The sequence below is a fragment of the Galeopterus variegatus genome, unplaced genomic scaffold (assembly GCF_000696425.1).
Source record: "Galeopterus variegatus unplaced genomic scaffold, G_variegatus-3.0.2 Scaffold6316, whole genome shotgun sequence".
Classification (NCBI taxonomy): domain Eukaryota; kingdom Metazoa; phylum Chordata; class Mammalia; order Dermoptera; family Cynocephalidae; genus Galeopterus; species Galeopterus variegatus.
The window spans coordinates 76,943-102,763 of record NW_007732427.1 but is presented as its reverse complement, the minus strand read 5'-3'; the positions used below and the strand labels follow the sequence as shown (position 1 = coordinate 102,763).

The 25,821-nt window shown below is 34.5% G+C and overlaps 1 protein-coding gene across 1 annotated transcript in view; it reads left to right on the top strand.

Moving 5' to 3' along the window:
- The window catches only part of AHR (aryl hydrocarbon receptor), a 48,727-nt gene extending 29,573 nt beyond the window's left edge, over nucleotides 1–19,154 (top strand). The window contains exons 4-11 of the mRNA XM_008590705.1: nucleotides 2,037–2,126; nucleotides 4,481–4,604; nucleotides 5,294–5,424; nucleotides 7,206–7,408; nucleotides 8,417–8,526; nucleotides 10,704–10,845; nucleotides 13,494–14,739; nucleotides 17,748–19,154. Coding sequence (XP_008588927.1) covers nucleotides 2,037–2,126; nucleotides 4,481–4,604; nucleotides 5,294–5,424; nucleotides 7,206–7,408; nucleotides 8,417–8,526; nucleotides 10,704–10,845; nucleotides 13,494–14,739; nucleotides 17,748–17,894 — 2,193 coding nt within the window. The 3' untranslated portion in view covers nucleotides 17,895–19,154. The remainder of the gene's footprint in view (nucleotides 1–2,036; nucleotides 2,127–4,480; nucleotides 4,605–5,293; nucleotides 5,425–7,205; nucleotides 7,409–8,416; nucleotides 8,527–10,703; nucleotides 10,846–13,493; nucleotides 14,740–17,747) is intronic.
- The last annotated feature ends 6,667 nt before the right edge of the window (nucleotides 19,155–25,821 follow it).

Here is a 25,821-nt window from a genome sequence, read left to right as displayed (position 1 = left end):
TATATATATATATATATATATATATATATATATTCAGTTTGGATATGTTAATCGTTAAATATTCAAGTTCCCATGGGTGGGATCACCATTCTTTATCCTGGGAAAATTGTCAGGTATTATATATCATTTCTGCAGTCAAGGACCTGAGAGCCCAATGTGGTTGAAGAATTAGATCCATGCAGCAATTTGCGATCAATACAGGTAAAGGCAGCATATCATGACAGTTAAGTGGGTAGGGCTGTATGACTTTGGTCAAGTTACCATATAGTTCTTTACCTCAGTTTCTTCAGTTGTGAAACTAGTACAGCACCCACTTCATTGGGTTGTTGGGAGAATTAAACCATTTGAATACAAAAGAGCATTTAGAAAAAGGAATGGATGTAATTGGTGTTGGTATCTTTGTAATTGAGTTCTCAGAAATATAATATGAACCAAGGATCTTGAAGGTCGAAGTAATTGGAGTAAAAAGAGAGACAGTCACGGTATTTCATTTACCTCATTTGGTAATGAGGGTGTCCACTAGCTTGTGTGAGCATCATAAGCACACGGGCAAAATGTTGTTAACTCTTGAGTCTTAGTACTTAGCCTATATCCTCTTTGGTATATAATAGTCTATTAAGTGTTGAATAAACTAGTTACTCTTATTTTTATAGCTCTTTATAGTTCTCAAAGCATATTCATGTAAATCCTTATTTGCTCATTTCCACACCTTATAGTATTATACCTTACATTCATTGATCACCAGCTCTGTGCTAGGCACTAAGATGAGGTATAGTTATCATATCTACCCAAGAAAGTGTCAGCTTTTAAAATGATAGCACTAAAGCTTGAAGGGATAAATAACCAAAGCCACACAGGAGTAAGAGACAGGAGTTCAGTCCAAATCTGTCTGACTCCGTACTGTATGGTTCTTATACTAAATCGTAACATGTTTCCCTTTAGATGGAGAAAGAGGGTGTCAGAAGGATTTAGCCATGACAAAGCAAAGAATAGATCAAGTACTAAATTGAACTCAAGCAGGAAGTAGTGAGGGCTTATAGAATTAAAATACATGATGGCAATAAACACTTAAATTGATCTAAGATGCTTTTGTTATCCAGGAGGAGAATAAAGGTATTTATTAATATTGGACTTTTATAACCACTAAAAGAGTAGAAAACTAGAGTATAATTTCCAAACTAAAGAAGAAAAGAGTTTGGGATAATAAAAAATAATTGGCCAAAAGCAGGCAAGGCAGAGAGAAAAAGAAACAGTACAGATGTACTATGAGCAAATAGAAATAACACATATATAATGATAGATTTAAACATAAATATAGTAGTCAGATGTACTATGAGCAAATAGAAATAACACATATATAATGATAGATTTAAACATAAATATAAATTTTAATTATAAAATTTATATTAAATTTTAATTAACTAAATTTACTGTATATTTGTTATACATGTGTATTATATTTGAATTATATATAAATTGTATGTATTTTATGTACATTATGTTTTCTTATAAAAGTTTTTAAATGTTTTATAATACTTTGAGTATCCAAATTTCAAATTGTACTTGAAATGTCTTTGCACACAAAAAATTTTCTCTTGTCTACATTTCTTTCTTTAAGGATCTAATCAACATCTTTGTCCACTATTTTCCTCTTAAAGCAGTGTGACAGATTATAGTAAATGATGTCTATATAGTTTATGGTTAAAAAAAAAAGGAAAACAGGTACACCATGTTTAAAAGAAAATCTGAAACATGAAAAAGACTATTCTACTAAATATTGAAAACAATATTCTAGTAAAGTTATTGTGGTTGGGCATCAAATTTTGCTGATTTTTTCTTAAAAAAATCAAAAGGTATGAATAGATTCGTCTTATTCCGTGTGTGTGTGTAGTGTGTCTATGTTTGCGAAGCATATTTGGCTATTTTGAAAAGAAGACTTTTCAGAGGTGAAAGTAATAGCCTTTAGCTGATAGTCATTATTTATGAGTAACAATATTAAGTCACATTACTAATTTTATAACATTTTTTCCTTGTAGGCTCTGAATGGCTTTGTATTGGTTGTCACTACAGATGCTTTGGTCTTTTATGCTTCTCCTACTATTCAAGATTACCTAGGGTTTCAGCAGGTACATATATTTTTCTTATATCATTTAAAATAAATTTTTCTTAGAAAATGAACTATCTATTTTACACTTTTGGCACACAGTTGACCATTTTTATATGTAAAGTATCCAAATATATATACTGTAAAGGAGAAATTATATGTTTGCTGCTAACATTTTTTCTAATATTAATAATTTGCTGCACTGTAATTTCTTTAAGTGTTTATGTGATTCATGATTACTGTGTTTCTTCCTTCACTTATTAAGAATTTCATAAGAAACTTTAAGGCAGATAGGGTTAACAGGAACAGATAAAATATTTGCTGTTAAATAACTTACAGATAGCAGAGGACATGTGACAACCATGAAATGAATGAGGGGCTATGTAAAGGTACAAGTACAATACTATTCTGGTTTGTACCTTTAATTCTGATTTATGTGGATTATGGAAGATATCCTAAATAAAATGGTGCTTAAGCTGAAATAAAGAATACGTAGGATTCAGATGGGTGGACAATGGAATATAAGAGGAAGGTAGAAGTACTATAAGCAGTGGACTGGAAGTCCTTGAAGGAAGCAAACATGTCTGGATTGATTAATGTTATTGAATGAATGAATGGTGAATAAATTGAGTTGTAAAGTATTTGGCATATTTGAGGGACAAGAATATTCAATGTGATTTGAGAGCAGATTGGAAGTACACTTGAATGCTTGCTGTTCTTATATATCTGGTTCTCAAACTGTAATGTGCGTAAGAATCACCTGGAGAGCTTGATAAAACTTTATAAAATCTCTGGGCCCCATTCCCAGATATTCTGATCAGTAGATAATAGTGGGACCCGTGAATTTACATTTCTAACAAGCTCACAAGGTTATTGGTCGGAATAACACTGTCTGTATAACGCTGTTTTATATATAAACACAATGGAAGCCACTGAAGATTTTTATTAATGGGAGTGTGTATGCATCAACTTGTATGTCAGATGATAATTCTGGCAGTTGTGCAATGGGTGGCATAGAGGTGATTTAATGCTAAAAGACATAAGTGTGTATGACTAAAGTAATGGAATTTAGTCACTGCCACAAAGCCTAAGTTCCACTTTTCTTGCATTTTAAACAAAATATATTAAGGTCCATTGAAAAGCCTGTTTGAAACTTAATGAATTTCATAAATATCTTAATCACGATTTGATATTGTGATTTATATCAGTTAAGAAAATCAAAGAGATTAGCCATTTTCCAATCTATTTTTTTTCTCGAATATACACATAGCCTGGCTATTCTTTTTTTTTTTTTTTTTGTCTTTTTTCATGTCCGGCAACGGATTGCAACCCTCAGTGTCGCGCCCGTACCGGACCGGGACCGGCAACGGGATCGCAACCCTCGGTGTTGCTCCCACACCTCGCTCAGCCAGTGAGCGGGAACCGGTCTGCATGCGGGATCCGAACCCTCGGCAGGAGCGCCACCACGCTCCCAAGCGGCGCACTGTAGCAGTGCACCACCGGGCCGGCCCATGGCTATTCTTTAAGAGAACTTTATATCTAATATGGATGGTAGATTAAGGTACTGTTTTTAAAATTGCAAGTCGTGACTTATTAGTGGGTAAGCAGTTGATATAGTGGAACACCATCAAACTTTCTTTTTAGTTGCTTAGGATGGAATAAAATAAAATAATATACAATATAACAAATAATAAAGGCAAGTGTTTTGTGAAACTTTTTTCTGTGTGCATATGTACATGTGTGCATGTGCACACAAACATGATGAATGGAAAATGTGTTTCTTACCATGAGTTGCACTAAAGAAAGGTTAGAAGAACTGGTTTAACACTAAGGACTTAGCATTGTAGTAAATGCTGAGAGACAAGAGGAGGGGCAGGATTCTGATATGGTAAAGGGATAATCCCTTACTCTCATGGACTCAACTTTTGAAGTGAAAATGTAGTACAAAGAAAATTAGAGAATAGTGAAGGAAATACATAATGAATACTAGTAAGCTTAGAGAACTCAAAGAGGACTGGCTGTTCAGAGAGAGATTTATGGGAAAGGTAGGATTTAAAACATCTATAAATGGATAAGGAACAAAAGCAGATCTTAATATTTTTGCATTTAAGGAATGGAGAGGTGACTTATTTGACTGAGCAAGAGCATTCATGTTGGAAATGATGGCAAGTAAACTTTGGCTTATCAGTTATAGTGCTAGTTTCTCTTTCTGGCTTTTCCTGTCTGAGATGACTGAGGAGCATTGGCAATCATTCCCTTTGCATCCTTCACCACTAACAAGCACCCACCAATCTAGATAGGTTTGAAATTACTTTAGTAACCATATTTTTTTTAATCAGTACTTTTGTTTTACTTCCTTATATCTTTTGTCTTAAGTCTGATGTCATACATCAGAGTGTGTATGAACTTATTCATACTGAAGATCGAGCTGAATTTCAGCGTCAGCTACACTGGACATTAAACCCTCCACAGTGTACAGACTCTGGACAAAGAATCGATGGTAAGAATGTTTACTAGAAGATAGTGTTGCTGGTTTTTGAATATGATTCTGTGAAAGGAGGCTGGGAACCTGCAGGGGCATGGAACTTCAAGGCCAAGGTATGGAGGGAGTGGAGAGATGTAAGTCTGTAGCTGTAAGCCAGAGCTAGGTTACAGAGAGCTGACAACCTAAGGAATATTTTGGCAGAGGAGAGCCATTGATGAATTTCAAGCAAGAGAATGTTGCCATACTCAGTAATATATTTTATAAAAATAACTCTGATACCATGGTGAAAGGCGAAAAGAAGTACAAGCTTAATACCAGAGTGCTTCTAAGTTGTTTTGTTTAAAATGAACCAAATAAAAAAGTAAATTAGCATATGCAAATATAAGAAAGCTTTTCTCAATGCAAATAGTGTCTTCAGAAATCTGTGAAAGTATTAGGAAAACAAAAAAGATATTAGAAAATATGGGTATTGTTGACAGTGATAGCTCGGTAAAAATAAAGACAAAATCTAAGTAAAGTTATATATGGTAAAAGTGATATTCAACAAGTTTTAGTTTCTTTTCACTAATTCTTCTCAAAATGATTTTTCTTCTGTATTCAGAATACAGGCTCTGGTTTAGAAATTAATGGAAATTTTAGCTATTCAGACACTTAATTTAACAGAAAAATGGAAAGTAAAATTTGTGTTGCTTTTATTTCTACAGAACCTCATCGCCTCCCACAGCCAGGAGTCTATTATAACCCAGACCAGCTTCCTCCAGAAAACATTTCTATTATGGAGAGATGCTTCACATGCAGACTAAGATGTCTACTGGATAATTCATCTGGTTTTCTAGTAAGATGAAAAATCTTATGATACTGGCTTTTACTCTTGTTAAAATAAAAACTTTAGACAAATTAAATTTAGTAGAGTTTAATTGAAGAAAGAAAGATTCCCAAATCAGGCAGCCCTCAGAACCAGAAGAGGTTTAGAGAACTCCACTTTGCAACAGGGGCAGGCAGCATTTATAGACAGAAATCAGAAGGGAGATACAGAAACAGCTTGACTAGTTATAGCTTGGCATTTACCTTATTTGAACATGGTCTGATTGGTTGGTTTCCTGTGATTGACTAAAGTTCAGCTGCTGTAATTGGCTGAGACTCAGCTATCTGTTATGTAAGTGTACTCCTAAATTAGGCCTTCAGTTAGTTATGTACTAAATCGGGTTGAAGTTTGTTAGGTAAGGATTCAAGGCACGGAGGCATCCTGAGGCCAAATTTAGTATACTTTACACTTTTAAGTTGTAGAAAATAAAAAGAAAAATTAAGCCAATTTTATATGGTTATATTTGAATCTGGTTTTAAAAATCTACCACCAGATAATTTGATAAAAGAAAGCAGCTTTTTAAAATCACCATTTCAGATTCTGAATATCTTCTATAACTCAGAAAACCCTATCCTTTGGGACATAGTAACAAAGATTTAGTGAAATAACATGAAACCTTTTATTTTGACTATTTTTAGTACTTTTCTAGGTATAAGAGAATTATCTAGCCCTTCTTTTATGGGAGGTTGCTTACCATACTGCGATTTAATGCCTGCCTGACAGGAAAATTATGGCTTTTTCCAACAGTCTGGAATAACTACTATATAGAAAAATGATTGTATGTTCATGATTGTAGTATCATCATCTGATATGAGATGCTGTTTCAGGTTGCATAGTCTGACCATCTACATGGGATAACCATAGGAAGCAGCTTAAGCAGCATACTCAGAGTGGAGGTGGTCTGTTCTCTTAGTTGTATTTTTAACACATCTCACTCCACCAAGTACAAGAGAAGAGAATACAAAGCATATTACATATTCTTTTTGTGAATTACCAGGAATTTGAAACATAATCATACCTTAAACATTTTTTGTGAGTTTATTTCTGAAGATAATTTTGCTGACCCAGAGTTAGAATTATGCTTTGAGATAGTTTTCCTAGTACTGATGCTCAAGATCAATTAGTATGTATTTCTGAGGTGGAATTTGTATGTGTAATAGGGTCTTTTCTTCCTCGTGCTATCAGATTGTTGTCGGAATCATTCCTTAGCCTGGATGATATTGTTTTAAACAACAAAATTGATCATGTTCATGGTTAAATTGTCTTTGTTTCCTCTGTCTTCTAAAATTATTCTTTATCTTTAATAGAGCTGTGCATTTATATGATTTCACAATGATTCATTTTAGTGTTTTAATAAAATTTTATTTTGTCCTATCTCTGTAGGAAAGATTACCATGAGCTATGGAATACAGCTGATGTATGTTTGAAACTTAAGGTTTACTTGATGATTTATCACTATTTATTCATTCAGGAAATACATACTTAGTGCCTGGAGAAGCTCAGAAAATGATACAGGTATTCCCGTTATGACCATGAGAAGCAAGAAGCTCAATCCCTTTAGGATATTCCTCATATTACCTTTTGGGATAGTGTTAATGGGCTTCATGTAGAGAAAGGAGTGAAAGAAGGTAGCAGTTTCCAGCCTCAGAAACTTTTATGGAATTATCAAGAACCCTGAAAACAGCCATGATGGAGCCTTTTAAAGAGGAACTATTTTAAACTATTAATTTTAATGAACTTTTTTTTTTAAGGCAATGAATTTCCAAGGGAAGTTAAAGTATCTTCATGGACAGAACAAGAAAGGGAAAGATGGATCAATACTTACGCCTCAGTTGGCTTTGTTTGTAATAGCTACCCCACTACAACCACCATCCATACTTGAAATCCGAACCAAAAATTTCATCTTTAGAACCAAACACAAACTAGATTTTACACCTACTAATTGTGATGCCAAGTAAGTGAAACTTTTTTACTTTGATTTCATCAAATGTATATTTTGTTTGTCTCTGTTAGCATGTAAAATATATAGTGTAGATCGTAATATTTATTACTGTATTACCTACTATTATTTCATATTTTTTCAATGTACCCTTTTAAAGTAAAATAATTTTATTAGGCTCACACATCATCTTATTGTTTTGTAATTCTTTACAATACTTGCCACAAAAGATGATGTACTTATATTAGTAAGGTTCATTCTTCTGATGACATTTATTGTTGGTTTGTTTTACATTTTTAAATTATGAAAATGTTACTTGTCTTTTAGAAATAGAAGTTTAGTAACTTTTAGAAAATTATGAAGTATTGTCAGATATTAAGCATTCATATGGACCAGCCCGGTGGCGCACTGCTACAGTGCGCCGCTTGGGAGCGCGGCGGCGCTCCCGCCAAGGGTTCAGATCCCACATACAGACCGGTTCCTGCTCACTGGCTGAGCGAGGTGCGGGTGCGACACTGAGGGTTGCGATCCCGTTGCCGGTCCCGGTCCGGTACGGGTGCGACACTGAGGGTTGCGATCCATTGCCGGACACGAAAAAAGACAAAAAGAAAAAAAAAAAAAAAAGCATTCATATCGTATCAAAACGTATCAATGCTTTTTCCTTTCTAATGTGGGAATGCAGAGAGGTAATTTGAAAAATCCTGTTCCCCAAAAATGGAGTATAAGCCTTCTAGATTTTTATTAAAAATTTTGTTTTACCTGTATGATCTGCTATATTTTTAGTTATACTAATTTTCATGGTTTTATTCAAGAGAAGAAAATAAGCTAAAATCAAAATTTGCAGCCATAAGCAAAAGAGAGCAATTTACATAGACGTGGTAATTTTTTCTATTTACTGATGTGAAATTCTGAATGCCAAGTAAAACATATTGCAGAAAATAGTATATAGCCAATGCATTTATCTTGGTTACTTCACTTATGTTAAATTTTAATTCATTCTTTTTTTACGTTTTTTTAAAACAGAGGAAGAATTGTTTTAGGATATACTGAAGCAGAGCTGTGCACAAGAGGATCAGGATATCAGTTTCTTCATGCTGCTGATATGTTTTATTGTGCTGAGTACCATATCCGGAGTAAGTGGTAGTTCCTTATGAATATGTCAGAAAGAACAGCATATACTCTAGTACATGTTTCAAATTATTACATAAGATAATCTGTTTAAGGAAACTATTTAGATAAACTTCAATTTAGTATCATACCATTGTGATTAACCAGAATTACACTCTTTATCCATTAACTCCTCTACAGCTGCCACACAGGAAAATAGCAGTTTAATTTCTACAAAAAATGACCATTTGAGCCCATTAAGTTTTGCTCAGGGCTTTTTTTTTTAATTTGTTATTATTATTTTTTACATTCAAAGGTGTTGCAGAGTAGTGGGAGAGGCAGATAGGAGGGGATAGGAAAATGGAGGTGGAGATGGGGGCAGGGCTGGCTCATGGCCAGCTCCTTCGCTGGCCTGGTTTCGGAGGGCAAAGGAACATGGCTGAAGTCCTCAGCCTGCTTCCCGGTTTGGGATCCTGGGGGATTTCTGGTGGTGGCTCAGTCATCACTGGGCTGGATGCAGACATCAGGGGGTGTGGATGAGGCCCTCAGACCCATCCACCTTGGCTCAAAAGCCCAGAGGGTTTCTGTGGAGGCTTGGTCATCACTGGGCTGGATGTGGACATCAGGGGGGTCATGTCTGAGGCCCTGGGCCCCTCAAACCTGGATCAAGAGCCCAGAGGGTTTCTGGTGGCAACTAGGTCATCACTGGACTGGATGTGGACATCCATTGGCAGGGCATGGCTGCAGCCCTCGGGTCCTCCTCACCCCACCTCGGGAGCCCAGGGGGCTTGTTGCTTTTTTAGGTTTTTATAGTTATTCTTTGTTGGTGTTAGACCTTTACTGGTTAATATCAGACCTTTGTCTCTGATCTGTGGGTGTTTTGTGTTTTCTTTCACTTCTGTATTGGATTATTAGCTACCCTCACCACTTAAACTCTGCACTGGAACTAATTTGTTGTCCTTTGGTTACTTCTAAAATGGGGAAACTTCCTATGGGTACCAGCACTTGAGCCCTGTGGTTGAGCTAAATTTCTGCTTTGCTGCTGATTCTCTGGGGAAGGCTTTTTGTGCAGCTCAGTTTTTAATTCTTGACCTTTTAATCACTTCCAGGTCTTGTGAGGTCCAATACACTTGGGTTGTGTGGAAACTCTGGTCTGGGCCTGAGTCTTAGCAAACTGCACCACCTGCAGATCTGTACTCCTGACCAACCTACACTGAGTGGCCTGTGCTGATTGGGGGACAGATCAGCTATCCATGCTGTGCCCCAGTGTTCCCCAGGTGGGCCTGTCTCCACCACTGTCCATGCTACAGACACTTCCCATGTGCCGGTCCCTTGTGATGACTCACCAGCCTTTAAGTGGCTACTTTTTTCAGTTTTCTGTAGCTCCTCGCTCCTATGTGGGTCCACAGGAACACTGTCAGTGATTTTGCTGGCTGGGGGCCACCAAGGCCCTCCTCTACCCTGCAGTCTCCAGGCAACTTCACACAAAGGGCACAGCTGCAGCTTTTGTCAGCTCTTGCTCTGTGTGCTCACCAATGCCAGCTTTGATGTGGCTGGGACTCAACCCGGTCAGAGCGGTCCCTTCTTTCTCTCATTGCAGCCCCTTCTTTCTCTCATCGCAGCTTCTCCCACCTTCAGGAACTCCGTAGTCTCTCCTCCTCTTCCCCTGAGCTCTAGCAGACCCAGCTTGGCTGTTTTCGCTTTTTCAATAGTTGTAAATTGGTCGATTGTGGGAGAGAGTGGCACTGGGGACTGTCTATTCCACATCTTGATCGCTCAGGACTGTTTTAAGGGCATTGTTTTAAATTCATGAATCAATGTAAATAGAGATTTAAACTTTAAAATTTTAAATTAGTAAACAGTAGGAAAACGTTTAAATGAAAACAATTTTTAGTAGGAAAAATGCTTAAATGAAAATTCTTTAAAATGAAAACAATTTTCACTCTTTTTTTTCCCAATCTATACTCTCTGTACTTTTCACTAAAATTGTCTGACTGGTACTTAATCTTTCCTTTAACATTTTAAATAATAAATTTAGTCCAAAAGGATAAAAAACAACTCTGAAGAACTATTTCCATGCCTTTTAATATTCTGTGTTTAAAAGTTGTCTAGATATTTATCATCTTTGGTGATAAATACATCCAGAAATACGTCAAAAAGGCTTTGTTTCAGGAGTTTGATAATTTAATTTTTTTTATTTTAGTGATGAAGACTGGAGAAAGTGGCATGATAGTTTTCAGGCTTCTGACAAAAAACAATCGATGGGCATGGATCCAGTCTAATGCACGCTTAGTTTATAAAAATGGAAGACCAGATTATATCATTGCAACTCAGAGACCTCTAACGTAAGCACGAACACTTAAAATGTTTTGTTTTCATTTTTTTTTAAATAAAAATTTGGTTTATAAATCCTCTTACGTGAAAACATAAAAATAATTCTAAGAGAATTTAGTCTCGGAATAAAAATTGAAAAGTTAAGATAATATGTATAGAAAGAAGAGAAAACAGATGAGAGACACTGAGAAGATGTAGACCTAGAGAAAGAATAATCAATATTCAAATAAAACTCCAGGGTTTTATCCTGGGCATATGAAGGAAAGATGAAAAGCTAGTGTCATCTGTAAAATAGAAGAAAAATATAACAATGCTTTGTTTAGAATATGTTCTCTAAGCACAGCAGCGATTTGTAAGAGTATCTTATATGAGGGGGTCTTCAAAAAGTTCCTGGAAAGATTTGTATTATCTTTTAATTTCATTTTTCAGTAATTTTTTGAAGTATCCTCGTATACTCTAGAAATTAGTCCTTTCTCAAATGTTCGTATTGCAAATGTTTTTTCCCACTCTGAATAATTGATTTTTGTATGTGGCTTTAGGTAAGGATCAAAATTGATTTTTTCCCCCTTATTATGTATATCCAATTAACAAATAATATTTATTGAAAAGGTCATCTTTTCCTCACGGCACTGCATTTTGATTAGGGGATTATGTCTGTGGTTCTGTTTCTGGACCTAGCTCTTCAGGTTCCATTGGTCTAGTTGTCTATTTTGCACCACATTGAATTGTCTTAGAACTCTATCTTTATTATAAATTGTGATATCTGAATATACGTCTTCAGTTTGTTTGTTTAGCTTTTTTTGTTGTTTCCCTTCAAGATTGCTTTGGCTGTTTTCTACCCTTTGTATTTCCTTATACGTTTTAGAAATCAGATGTCAATTTCCACCAGAAAATCTGTTGGGATTTTGAGTGGCATTACATGAAAACTGTAGGTCATTTGGGAAGAATTTAGCATCTTCATACTACTGAGTATTCCAACCCATGAAAATGGTGAATGTATGTATATATGTAGTTATTTCAAAAGGTTCGTGGAAAAATGGAATTAAAGGAAAATGTGAATCCTTCATGAACTTTTCAAAATACTCTTGTACGTATGTACCCATATAAGTACATGGGCATGTATGTACTCACCCAAATTTGTACCGTCTCCCTTGATCAATATTGCTAGAAGGCCATAGATTTTATTAGTCTCTTCCAGATCTAACTTTTGGTTTGTTGATTTTGTTCTATTGCACATTTGTTTTCCATTTCATTTATGTCTGTTCATTATTATTTCCTTCCTTCTACTTAATTTTTTTCTTAAAAAGTTTTTCTTTTTTAATATATATTTAAACATATGTATCAACTTCCTTTTAAGCAAAATTTTAACTACAACCCTTATGTTTTGATATGTCTTCTTTTTATCATTCAATTGAAAATATTTGCTAATTTTCATTTTTATTTATGAATTGTTTAGAAAGGTAGCATTCCTGTAATTTTCCATGTTAGGGGATTTTTCAAGTTGTCTTTTTGTAATTGACTTTTAGCTTATTTCCACTGTAGTCAGATAGCAGTTTCTGAATGGATATCCTCTGAAAGGATATCAGTCAGTCCTCTGAAATTTTTGGTTGCTTACTTTGTCATGTAATGTATGGTCAATGTTGGTAAAATATCCCCTGTATTCTTGTAAGGAATACATGTTCTGTTTAGGAGTATGGTGTTCTTTATATATCAGTGATCCTGTTTGTTAATTGTGTCGTTCATATTTGTATACATTTGTTGATATTTTATATGCTTGTTCTAAGAGAGGTTAGTTTTTATTGTCTTATTACTAATGAGGCAGAGCATCTCTTTATATCTTTCTAGGACATTTTTCTTCTATGAATTGCAACTCCATATCATTTGCCTGTTTTTTTATTGAGTTGTTTACCTCTCTCTCAGACTCATTGGAATTCTTTACCTATTATGGATATGAAATTCTATATTCATATTAAATTATAAATATATTATATATATTAACAAATACCTTCTCCATGCCTTAACTTGACTTATGAATTCTTTTGTAAAAATACTGAAAGTTTTCGATTGGAATTCTTTACCTATTATGGATATGAAATTCTATATTCATATTAAATTATAAATATATATATTAACAAATACCTTCTCCATGCCTTAACTTGACTTATGAATTCTTTTGTAAAAATACTGAAAGTTTTCATTTTTATGTTGCTTATTATACCAGTCTTTCCCTTTATATCTTCTGAGTTTTATATTTTATTTAGATATGCTTCTTCTACTCAGATTTCTAAATTCTCAGATTTTGTTCTTATATTCAAATGTTTATTCCACACAAACATTTTTTTTTCCTACAGGATGTCAAATGGGCATGTAACCTGAGTATGGAAGTAACTATTATCTTAAGTTTTGGGGAAGGAACTAAATCATTTAAATATGTTTGTTTAAAACACAATTTTATAGCACCAGTCATGAGAATAATCAAGTCAAAATAAAATAAGTCCATGTTTCCTGCTGTCAAACTCAGAGTATATTTTTCCTTGCTGTTGTTCTCTGTTTTAATTATTTTATTTTAAATTGTTTTTGATAAATCAAGACATGTATTTTAAGTGTTTATGTTAGAACTCTTTCTAATACATGCAGACTTTCTTGTTTGCTATTTTAGAGATGAAGAAGGAGCAGAGCATTTACGAAAACGAAATACGAAGTTGCCTTTTATGTTTACCACTGGAGAAGCTGTGTTGTATGAGATAACCAGCCCTTTTCCTTCCATAATGGATCCCTTACCAATAAGGACTAAAAATAGCACAAGTGGAAAAGACTCTGATACCAAATCAACTCTAAATAAGGATTCTCTCAATCCCAGTTCCCTTTTAGGTGCCCTAATGCAACAAGATGAGGCTATATATCTCTATCCTGCTTCAAGTACTGTCCCTTTGGAAAGGAATTTTTTTAAGGAATCTATGAATGAATGCAGTAATTGGCAAGACAATATTGCACCAATGGGAAGTGATAATATCTTGAAACATGAGCAAATTGATCAGTCTCAGGAAATGAACCCAACACTCTCTGGAGGTCACACAGGGTTCTTTCCAGATAGTAAAAATAGTGACTTATACAGCATTATGAAAAATCTAGGCCTTGATTTTGAAGATATTAAACACATGCAGAATGAGAAATTTTTCAGAAATGAGTTTTCTGGTGAGGTCGACTTTAGAGACATTGATATAGCAGACGAAATCCTGACATATGTCCAAGATTCTTTAAATAAGTCTGCCTTCATGTGTTCATCTTACCAGCAGCAACAGCCCATGGCTCTGAACTCAAGCTGTATGGTACAGGAACACCTACAGTTAGACCAACAGCAGCAGCTGCAGCACCACCGAAACCAAGTTGTAGTGGAGCCACAGCAACAACTGTGTCAGAAAATGAAGCTTATGCAAGTCAATGGCATGTTTGCAAACTGGAACTCTAACCAATCCGTGCCTTTTGGCTTTCCTCAGCAAGATCTACAACAGTATAATATCTTTTCAGACTTACATGGGACCAGCCAAGAGATTCCATACAGATCTGAGATTGATACTATGCCTTACACACAGAACTTTATTCCCTGTAATCAGTCTGTGTTACCACAGCATTCCAAGTGTACTCAGTTGGACTTTCCTATAGGGAATTTTGAACCATCCCCATACCCTACTACTTCTTCTAATTTAGAAGATTTTGTCACTTGTTTACAAGTTCCTGAAAACCAAAAGCATGGAATAAATCCACAGTCAGCCATGGTAACTCCTCAGACATGTTATGCTGGGGCCGTGTCAATGTATCATTGCCAGCCAGAACCTCAGCACACGCATGTGGATCAGATGCAGTATGATCCAGCCATGCCAGGCCCACAGGCATTTTTAAACAAGGTAAGGGTTTTATTGAAATGAGTACACCCTTTCAGTGTTTCTTCTTAAATTATAAATAAATAGACATGAGTTATGAATTTTTTATGTCAGTGACTGATTTTAATTTATTATCTGTAGTATTCATGGAGGCAGCATTTCTAATTGTATTTGTGACTATATATTTTTCTTTAATAAGCCTGTACTTTTTCCGATATGTTGCTATCAAAAGTGTGTCATACTTACCCAAATCATGAAAGAGAAAAAAGTCAAGGGCTAAAGCAATATGAATATGTCCTCTAATGTAAGATGACCTAAATTACCAGGTCAAGTTAGTTCAAAGTTATCATGTTTAGAATAAAGAATTTGATTTATCTTTCTTGAGTCTTTAAAAATCATACGGCTATTTAAAAATTCAAACTTTGATATGTATTTTAATTTTTAAAATTTCTTCAAAGCTCAATTTTTTTATATATGTTTGAAATTGGGTTAAAATCAAATATAAGTGTGCTTTCTTAGAATGTCTTTGTCCTAGGGCCCAACCCGTGGTGCACTCGGGAGAGTGCGGTGCTGGGAGCGCAGCAGCGCTCCTGCCACAGGTTCGGATCCCAGTGTGGCTGGTCTCAAAAAGGTGTGCTTTCTTAGAATGTCTTTGTCCTAGGGCCCAACCCGTGGTGCACTCGGGAGAGTGCGGCGCTGGGAGCGCAGCAGCGCTCCTGCCACAGGTTCGGATCCCAGTGTGGCTGGTCTCAAAAAGGAAAAAAAAAAAAGAATGTCTTTGTCCTAGATTATCCTTGGAATTCAGTCCTAAGCTTCTCAGTGTTCTCTGTCTATCCCTCCATGTCATGTGCCCTATACTCATATTATCTTTTGATGTGTGGAATGTTTTGTTTTCTTGCATTTTTAAGAAAGGGTACTCAGCTGGCTTTCTGTCACAGGAATCAAGGTTGATATTGTATTTTTATTATTTAAATGTGTCATCGGAATCCTTCTAGCAGCAAGCACACTTTAAATCTAAAAATTATTTTTTTTACGTCAACATGATGGTAATAGCTGTTGTCTGTGGCCATCCAGCAATATATTGTTTGCACTCATGCTTTTTCATTAGAAAATAGCTACTTTATTTTAAAATACATCTAAATTTAGTTTTGAAGACTATCTTAACTAAAATTAGGTTCATTAACCTCTGTGTACTATGTATTAGAGTATGGTAATTTAGAAATGTAACTCAAATCTTTATCCCTAATTGTTTTTTCTGGCTTTTTTCATAAATCTGGTTTATCTGATTATATATGAGCTTTTTAAGAAAATGATGGTGAAGGTTTTTCTTGTTCTCATTCCTGACATCCTTCAATTATATTAAAATTTAATATTCAGTCACTGTCTCACAACATTGCTGTAATGTAAGCATATTTTACTCTCAAGTAAAGTAAATTTTACAGAAATTAATTCTGTAAAATTACATTTTGAATAGAGAGGTCACATAAGTACCACGAGTTTTTTACAGTGTTTTCCCTCCACTACTTTGTATGGTTTCTCGTGAAAAATAATAGTTCTCCCATATTCCCCCAGGGGAGCCACTAATTACATGTGGCTATTAAGCACTTGAAATGTAGGTGGTCCTAAATGAGATGTGGCGTAAGTGTAAGTGTGAAATACATACCAGATTTTGAAGACTTTGCTTGAGAAAATGTAAAATTTCTCTTTTTTTTTTGCTGATTTCATGTTGAAATGTTAAATTTTTGGCTATATTAGGTTCAATATAATATCTTATTAAACTTAATTTCACTTTTTTTTTTTTTACTTTTTAATGTAGCTACTAGAAAAATTAAAGTTACATACGTGGCTCACATTATATTTCTATGGGGCAACACTCCTCTATACATTTTGGCTATATTAGGTTCAATATAATATCTTATTAAACTTAATTTCACTTTTTTTTTTTTTTACTTTTTAATGTAGCTACTAGAAAAATTAAAGTTACATACGTGGCTCACATTATATTTCTATGGGGCAACACTCCTCTATACAATATATTTACAGAGAAGAACAGATATGCATTGTGTTATGAGTATTGAGAAGAATTCATTTAAAACCCACCATTATCTGGGAAATAATACTACCTTTTATTTGAAGACTTGACTAAGTTTCCATTTATTGAAGATATAGACTATATAATTTTTACTATATATCTAGTATTTGTTATGGAGGACCTTCGAAGTAATCAGTGTTTACATTACTGAAATCTAATGTTACACAGACTTTAGAAAGTTAGATTTTATTTGACACAAAGGTATGATTTTAATTTGTTTAAAAGTTTCCACAACTTTTATTAACAATATACTAAAATATAAAGGCTCTGTAATCTATAGAACTCTACAGAACTATGTATCTCCATAGAAGGCAAGAAAGAACATTTTCTTTTGATGACTTAGTTCTGTAATTAAGACAATGCTATTAGTGGTATTTATTAATTAAAAGTATATTGAATAAGAAATTGGTTAAGGAAATCAAACCCATGATGTAGTATTTTAGGAATATCAAGAAATCTTTAGAAAATCAGAGCTGGCCTTTTTTGGAAAAGTCCTTGGTCATCTGTAGTCCAGTGTAGTAATTCTGAATATAAACAATTCATTGACACCCAGAACTTGACTGAGATGAAGTCTTGTTAAAGCAAATCTACTTACAGCAGAGAATACTTAACTGTGATTCATAAGTGGTACTCTTTGCCCTATCAATTTCTGTCGGATCCAAAGGCAATCCAAAGTGAGGCAGTTGTATCACTCATATACCATCTTCAAAATTTCTTGTCAAATTAATGGAAAAACCAAAAGGTTATAAATGTAATTAATAAATAATATGTACTCAGTGTATATCTTCACTGAATGGAAGATTTAAAATTAAGCAACAGTAAAGGAATTTGAAGTTTAACAACAGGCAGGACTAAGATTTTAAAATATATATTAATATTTAATGGCTTAAGATATTTGAAAGATCTTTCCTAATAGTTGCATTGCTATTTTTGTTTTCAGTTCCAGGATGGAGGAGTTTTAAATGAAACATATCCAGCTGAATTAAATAACATAAATAAAACTCAGACTACCACACATCTTCAGCCACTTCATCATCCGTCAGAAACCAGACCTTTCCCTGATTTCACATCCAGTGGATTCCTTTAATTCCAAATCCAATTTTCACCTTGGTTTTGGATTAGATTAGTTTGTGAAGGATTACAGAAAATAAAACTGTCAGTGTTTGATCTCAGCAAATTCACACGGAGGCAGTGATGCATGTTTTTTGCATTGTTATTCCAAACCAAATTTTAACTTCTGTTTTTTTAAAAGGAGTTTAAAAAATATCAAAATTACATAAATTGCTTATACTAAAGTCATTAAAATAGAAAGTGTACTGCCACAGAGTAGTGAGATAACAGCTACATTTCACATTATTTTGAGCACACAAAATATGCAAGACTTATTCAGAAGAACTTTAATAAGACTCTTTTAAATTAAAAAATGTTCTCTGTTGGAATTATGAAATACTTGAGTTTTGAACTTCTGGATTCTTATTAATCCATCAAATACAAAGTTACGAAACTAGACTATTTCTATATAGTTTAGACTCTGCTTTTATCTTGGATGTTAAAATAAATGGTTTGGTGCTTTTCTAAAAAAATTATCTCAGTGCTTTCCTCCTTCACTGTTAATCTAAGTGCCTCACATTTTCCTCTAAAACACTGTAGGATGTATATTTTGTATAAAATATTCTTTTTCTTTTTTAAATTAATGACATTCTGTGCACAAATATTTCCTAAATTCAATCATTTTTATTCAGGCATGTTTTAACTGCACTACTCACCTACTTTTTTCAGGTAAAGGGCAAATAATGATTGAAAAGATAATTATTTATTACATAATCTGTTTGCTTCTAGACTTTAAATGTTGCTGTGTGCCTTAAGTTGAAAAACTTAAAAGCAAAATGTCTTTCCAAATTACTCCTTAATTCTTATGTAAATATTAAGACAGTAGCACTTACATTTAACAGTGTTTTCAGAAGAAAAAGTTACACCACTGTTTACGTTTATTGCAATCTCCACCATGATTGTTGAATGTCGCAGTGTGGAAAATCTGCTGTTAAATGCAACTATGTTCATTAAACTGCATTGAAAAGAAGCAACTTTTCTAGCTTTTTAATTAAATTAAGCAAAGCACCCATTTCAATGTGTATAAATTGTCTTTGAAAACTTTTAGGTCTATAATCCTTTATGATATGTTATGTGGACTTTATAAATTTCACTTCTTAGAACAGTGGAAATTATTTGTTTTTCTCATATTTGGGAGTGTTAAGATTGAAGATAGCAATGTTTTGTGAAAAGCATTGTAAAGAGTGAAATGAATGGTTGATTATATAGATATAAATGAACAAAATTATTTGTAAAATATTTTCAATCTTTCATTTAAAAATAGTCCCTACCTTATACTTTTGTATATGCACATCAATAATTTGTTTGGGTTTTACATATTTTATCAGTGTGTCTTTTTAGGAAATCATATAATGAATTGAACTGCATTTAAGTTGGTATCAAGAAAAAGACAGCTACACAGTTTACCTTCAAACATTAGCTTGTTTTTACGATATAATGACTTATTACCAATGAGGCAAATTAATCACCTTACCAACTTTACTGTCCTCAGATGACTTCAAAGAAAAAAATGCCATTATCTGCCATTCTTTTATTTAAATATGACATCTAAAGGGCATATGTTTTGCATATATTATTTTTAAAATCTAATGGAGTCTCAAACTGAGATGTAGTATTAAAATAAAACACTTCATTTCTTTTTTCTTTTTTTTTTTTGGTAAGTTAATGTATATAAAAGTCACGCAGACAAAATATCTCTCAATTCTATGCAGTTTCAGTCAAAATTTTGAATCTGTAGAATCAATTTAAGTGTTTTTGTCTCAAACATTTCATTATTTGTTTCCAGCATGAGGTATCACTGAGGATGTAGGCCATTGGTCTAAATTGATATTCTATTTTTACATTTAAACTTTTTATTAAAAGTCTTTATATAAACCGTTTTTGTTATTTTCTTCCACATGTTATTGGATGAATTGTTTAATGGAGAAAATAGGTGTTTTAAATTGTGAATATGATGACAATCAATTATACACTTATAAAATTGAAAGTTTTTAAAGCAATATTGTATATTTTTATCTATATAACTAAAATTTATCTAAGAATAATAAATCACATTAAACAAATACACTTTTGTCTGTATTGTTAAGTGCCAAACAAAGAAAGAATGCTTAGTGTACTACTATACTGAGGGATTTATTATTAGATGATGTGTCTAATTTGAACTTTTCCTATACCACTTGGTTTTTACAGTACCTGAAGATTTACCAGTTTTCCAGTGTATTATGAAACTTTCAATCATTGCTATGAACAAATAAGTGTTTTTCAGTATTACTAAACTTTAGGTAAATGTTTTTATGGCTTTTCTCCTTCTTCGGAATGTTACTGCTTACATATGCCATATATACATTTTTGTTTAAAGTATGACTTATAATGTCCTTACTTATTATCAAACAAAATTGTATACAATAATAATATATATGGTAATAAAATAATCACCAAGTATGAATAATATGGTTTAATGTAAGTTCTTCTTTCTGGTCCATATAAAGGAAATAATCACTTACAGTATAACATTATTATACTATAAGTATATAGCGTAGTATATATTATTATACTATGTTACATAAAGGCAATATATAATAGTTAAGGATATGTTAAGTCAACAATTTATAAACTTTTTATACACTTCTGCCTCTAGATGTTTTGGCCTTTACCTAAATATTAAAAATATGCTTTCATTATCTTCATAAATTAAAATACTTCTATAATTAACTGTTTTTTTTAAACCTATATTATCAGTGTTATAAATGTAGTATTGTTGTATCTCACATTAAAACCCAAAACCATATTTTTTTCTTTCTTTTTTTTTTTTTTTTTGGCAGCTGGCTGGTACAGGGATCAAACCCTATTTTAATAAATAATGTCTTAAGAATATTTATGAAGAAATTTGAAGTAACCTTCATTAGCTATAATTTGTTGATTAGAAAAATTATTGCCAAAACCTAGGCTCTCTCTTTAATAAATATAAATGACACAGAAACCTTTGGCCTTAAATTCATAACTGTTGAGCATTTACCAAGAACTCTGCAATTAAAATTGATTGAATAAAAATTCCTGAGAAAAATAAAGTTTTTAGTCTAGTAACAATTATTTTTACATTGGTATTTATATTTGTTCATTACAGTTGTTAAGGATTTTTCTGAACAACTAGGTGATAAACTAGCATCATACTTAACTCTGAACATTTTAGAAAGGCTAACCATCTGAGTCTTTTGTCTAAGAATTATGTAAAATAACTCAATTTTAACTATTCGATCTGAAAAAAATCAAGTAAAAGTCCAGATAATCTGTTGATGATTTCTGCTTGTGCTTAAGTGGATGGCTCCTGTCACGGTGAGTCACTCCAGCTTGCCCCTATTTTACCAAGCCCGCCGAACAGGAACCCAGGGATGTTGGCTGCTCTTGGGAATTGGTGATACCTTTCTGATTCATCCCTCACTGTCTGCAGATGACCTTGCTTCCAGTTTTACTAATAAAACAGAACATCATCCTAAGTGTGTCTGTACCTTCACCCCAGTAATACCACTATCCTTGGTCTCTTAGGCTTACCTCCAGTGTTGAGGAGGAGAGGTTCCCCAGACTTCGAAGTTAACGTCTGTCTTTTCTCTCATTCATGCATGTACCTTCTACACTTCCTGCTCCAGAGACTCTCTCCTCTATAGACTTTCTGTGCACAGGTCTCCCTCCATCCTGGGGGGCAGGGGGGAATTACTTGATCCTGCATTCTTTTCCTTATTAAATTACTTTACCTCCTTCTCTGAAATAGTTTTGATCTACTGAAATGTGGTTTTGTTTTCCACCCTTCTATTATACTGCATTGTTACAGTTCACTTAACTCCCTTCTTACCACGGGCTGATAGTCTATGGCCCTGCAACCAAATCGATTATACCTTCATTGAACTTGTCTCTTGGGCTTCCATGACATCAGTCGTCCCACACCCTCCTGTCATTCCTCCTCTTTGTTAGCCACTCTTCCCTTCTCCTCCCTGGCAACAGTCTTAGTTCTGACCATTTGTGGTTCTTTCTTTATATAGTGTCCTTCTGGAAGCTCATCTGTTTTACAGCTATTACCTTTATGATGAATCTCCTCAAAATTGTTTTATTTCACCTCTAAGAAGAGGTGATTAGATGCCTTACCTCTGACTGACATTTGTGGAGCATCCTTTCCCTTGGAAAGCAGCATAGAAAAGCTAAGTGCATAGACTCTGAAGTCAGACTACTAGGTATAAATCCTGGCTTCACCACATATGACAGGAATCATTGGGAAGGTTTCTTACTCTTTCTGAGCCTATTTTCCACAAAATAAGGAAAATAATATCTGTGTCACTGGATTGTTGGAGAATTCAATAATTTATGTAAAACACTTTGTTCCCCATGACCAAAACTGGAATAATTTGAGCCATGAAGTAAATAACGGTGCAATAGATTACAATCTAAAGAGTAAAATATTCATGAGTCCATCCTAATATAAATGGTTTAACAAAAAAATGGGAGAGAAGGGGCAAATCTTTCCTGTAGAGGAATACCAAACAATACTGATAGCCACTAGGCCAGTAGGACTTGTGCCTTTCTAGCCAGCACATGTGGATGTGATGGATAGAGATCTGGCAGCTATCTTGAAACATGATGTCAAGGTAGAAGCCATCGACTTGGATGTTGAAGCAAAAATAGGATGAGCTAGGGTTCCTCAAGACTTGGAACCACCAAACAAACCCTGGTCGCCTACTCTGGTCTGCCTATCTCTGAGCTTCTTGAGCAAGAGAGATAAATAGATTCTCTTCCTCCTTCTCTACCAATGTATCCTCATATTCGCACTCTCTACAAAAACATTAACTTGACTGAAAATAGACAGTGTGACATAATCTTCAGTTTTCTACTTTTGCTTTTTACATTTCTTTCAATCAAGTATCCGCTCTGATTTTCCTTAACCCTATCTTTTTCTTGCATCTTCAGCTGTGGAATGCATTGGTTTCCTCAGCATACGAGCATAATCCTCTTCGAAAAGAAAAATAAATAAAACTAATACTTTTTTCTTTCCTTTTTTTTTTATTGCTGTAAATTGCTGTCAGTTACTATACATAAAAAACGTCTGTTAAGAAATCTTTTTCCGGGCCGAGCCCGTGGCGCACTCGGGAGAGTGCGGCACTGGGAACGCAGCAGCGCTCCTGCCGTCGGGAGAGTGCGGCACTGGGAGCGCAGCAGCGCTCCTGCCGTGGGTTCGGATCCTATATAGAGATGGCTGGTGCGCTCACTGGCTGAGCGCGGTGCAGCCGGTCACAAAAAGGACAAAAAAAAAAATCTTTTTCCTTGATACTTTGGCTTCTGTAATATTGTACTCTCCTAATTATTTTTCTGATTTCTGATTACTCTTGGCCCTCTCCCTATTCCTATCATCCTTGAAAATCACTAGCATAATCTTATAAAATGTGACTATTAGACCACAGAGATCTGTCCCAGGCTATTCTGTGCTTTGAGTGACTCTGATTGACCCTCTGACTCCCACCTGAGAAGCAAACTTACCTCCATAAAGTGAATTGTCCTTCTCTCCTAGTAGGTGACCTTTAAAATACCAACACTTGCTTGGATAGAATTTAGGTCGGCCCTAACAGCTTTCCTGTGCTAAGTGTAGACTTAAAATTTCACCCTAGGCACAGCCAGTCCTGCCTTCCTCACCCCCACCTACAAGTCCACCAACACCACCATCTTGGACAGAATCCACAGCCCGTGAGCATCAGTTTCTGATGCTACTTCCTCCACCTCCAGCAAGACTTTCAGGGGATGGGATGGACAGAACACTATTTGTGATGTCTGAAGTATATAGTCATGCATAAAAAAGCTCACATTTTAAAAAGGCTAACCAAAATTGCAAAGGAAGTGAAGCTCATATAGGGAAGAATTTTAAGAACCAGGGATTATTATATTGGAAAAGGGAAGAATGGTCTGTGATATGATTACTACCTTCAAATAACCAGTATTCTAGCATGGAAAATAAAGATTATTCTTGTTTATGGCCCCCAGATTAGGCCAGGATCAATGATAAAAGTTAACAAGTTTTATACTAATATAAAGAAGACCTTTATTGAGAGACATCAGGAGGTGAAATAGGCTGCTTTGAAATGTAATGATCTATATTTTCTCTAGAAGTAATCACTTAGAATTTATGCTAAGAAATAATTCAAATTCTGATGTTTTATACTTTATCACTAAGTTTCTTTGCACTTCTGAGAGTCTACAATTCCATTAACTTTCATGTTAAATGTGATCTTTGAGATGATATATTTCATGCCCCTGACTTTATATTTGAAAAAAAAGGGCCGAGCCCGTGGCGCACTCGGGAGAGTGCGGCGCTGGGAGCGCAGCAGCACTCCTGCCGCGGGTTCGGATCCTATATAGGGATGACCAGTGCGCTCACAGTGCTCACTGGCTGAGTGTGGTGCGGCCAGTCTCAAAAAGGACAAAAAATGAAAAAAAAAAAAAAAAAAAAAAAAAAAAAAAAAACTCTAGAGTATTTTATGCAAGCCTTGTAGTGATAAAATTATTTCATGTATCCTTAATTTGGGTCTAATATTCCTTTCCCAGCACAAGAAGTTGATTTTATTCTTCACTTACAGAAAACGCAATACTGACACGGCTTTATTTTTTAACATTGATTAATGAAATTTTTCTTTTTCTTTTATGGTCACTTAACCTTTTTTTTTTTTTTTTACTAAGAGGAAGTTATTATTTTTTAAACATTTTAAAACTACATATTTCTTGATATTTTATGGTATTAAAATATAATTTGGGGACTTTGGCATAAAGATTTGTAACTGTGACTAAAATTTGTATTTTAGAATTAAATTAGCTTAAATTCTGACTAAATGAATACCTGTTTTCAAGTGTATTAATTTTCATTGTCTTTGAAAACATTTTTTATCCTCTTTATGGAATGAGCCGACATGTAGAAAAACCAGACAGTCTTTGAATAGCAAGATTCATTGAACTTAGAATAGAAAATTTTACCTTATTGTTAAGAACTATGAAGGGTCTGAGATTTTACTCTACTTTGAAGCTTATAAGTTAGCCAGCCACAGTCCCATGGATGCTGGGGAAAAAAAAAAAAAAAGACACCTGGATCAGAGGCAAAGGGCAATTTATTATTTAGAACAATAGCAGTAGCCAGAGTATCAATATTTGCGTAGGTTCCCCACAAGGCAACACAGAGCCAGGTGACATCTGCACACACATGGAATTACAGGAGAGGAACCCTGAGCTTACAGAACCCAAGTCTTTTATAATGGGTAGAACACGCGCTTGATCCTTTGCTCTGAAGAGAGCCATTATATCTTCTAAGGTGGTTCACTATTTAAGCACTCTGAAAAGATTGTTCAGAACAAAAGCAGTCAGTGCCTCTATTTGCAAGATGTGCAGAAATGCAAGAGACCCACAGAGAATTGTCTCCAACACTTATCACAACTAGCTTTGCTTGATCTTTCAACTATCCTTTCTCTCTTGACTGCCTGCCAGTTATTGACTACAGAGGCAACTGTTATTTGAGAAGAATAGCATGGCAGACATGATAAAATTCTCGATCCCCAAATTACATTCTTCTGACTCCCCATGGAAATACCTCATACCTCTGAAACCCTGAATCAAACACTCTGCTTCAAGTCTTTACAAAAGGCAACATGCCATATTTAAGATTCAGGGCAGCGTACACTGGGTTTGAATTCCGCCTCTGCTCCCTTGCTAGATGTGTGATTAACCTTTCTCTGTCTTAGTTCCCTTCTCTGCAAAAAAAAAAAAAAAAAAAAGACAACATAATGAGCTTACCTTATAGGATCTTTATGAAAAGAAAATGAGATAATGCATGCAAAGTGCTCACCACAGTGACTGGCACATGACAGTAAGGGCTAAAGAGCTTG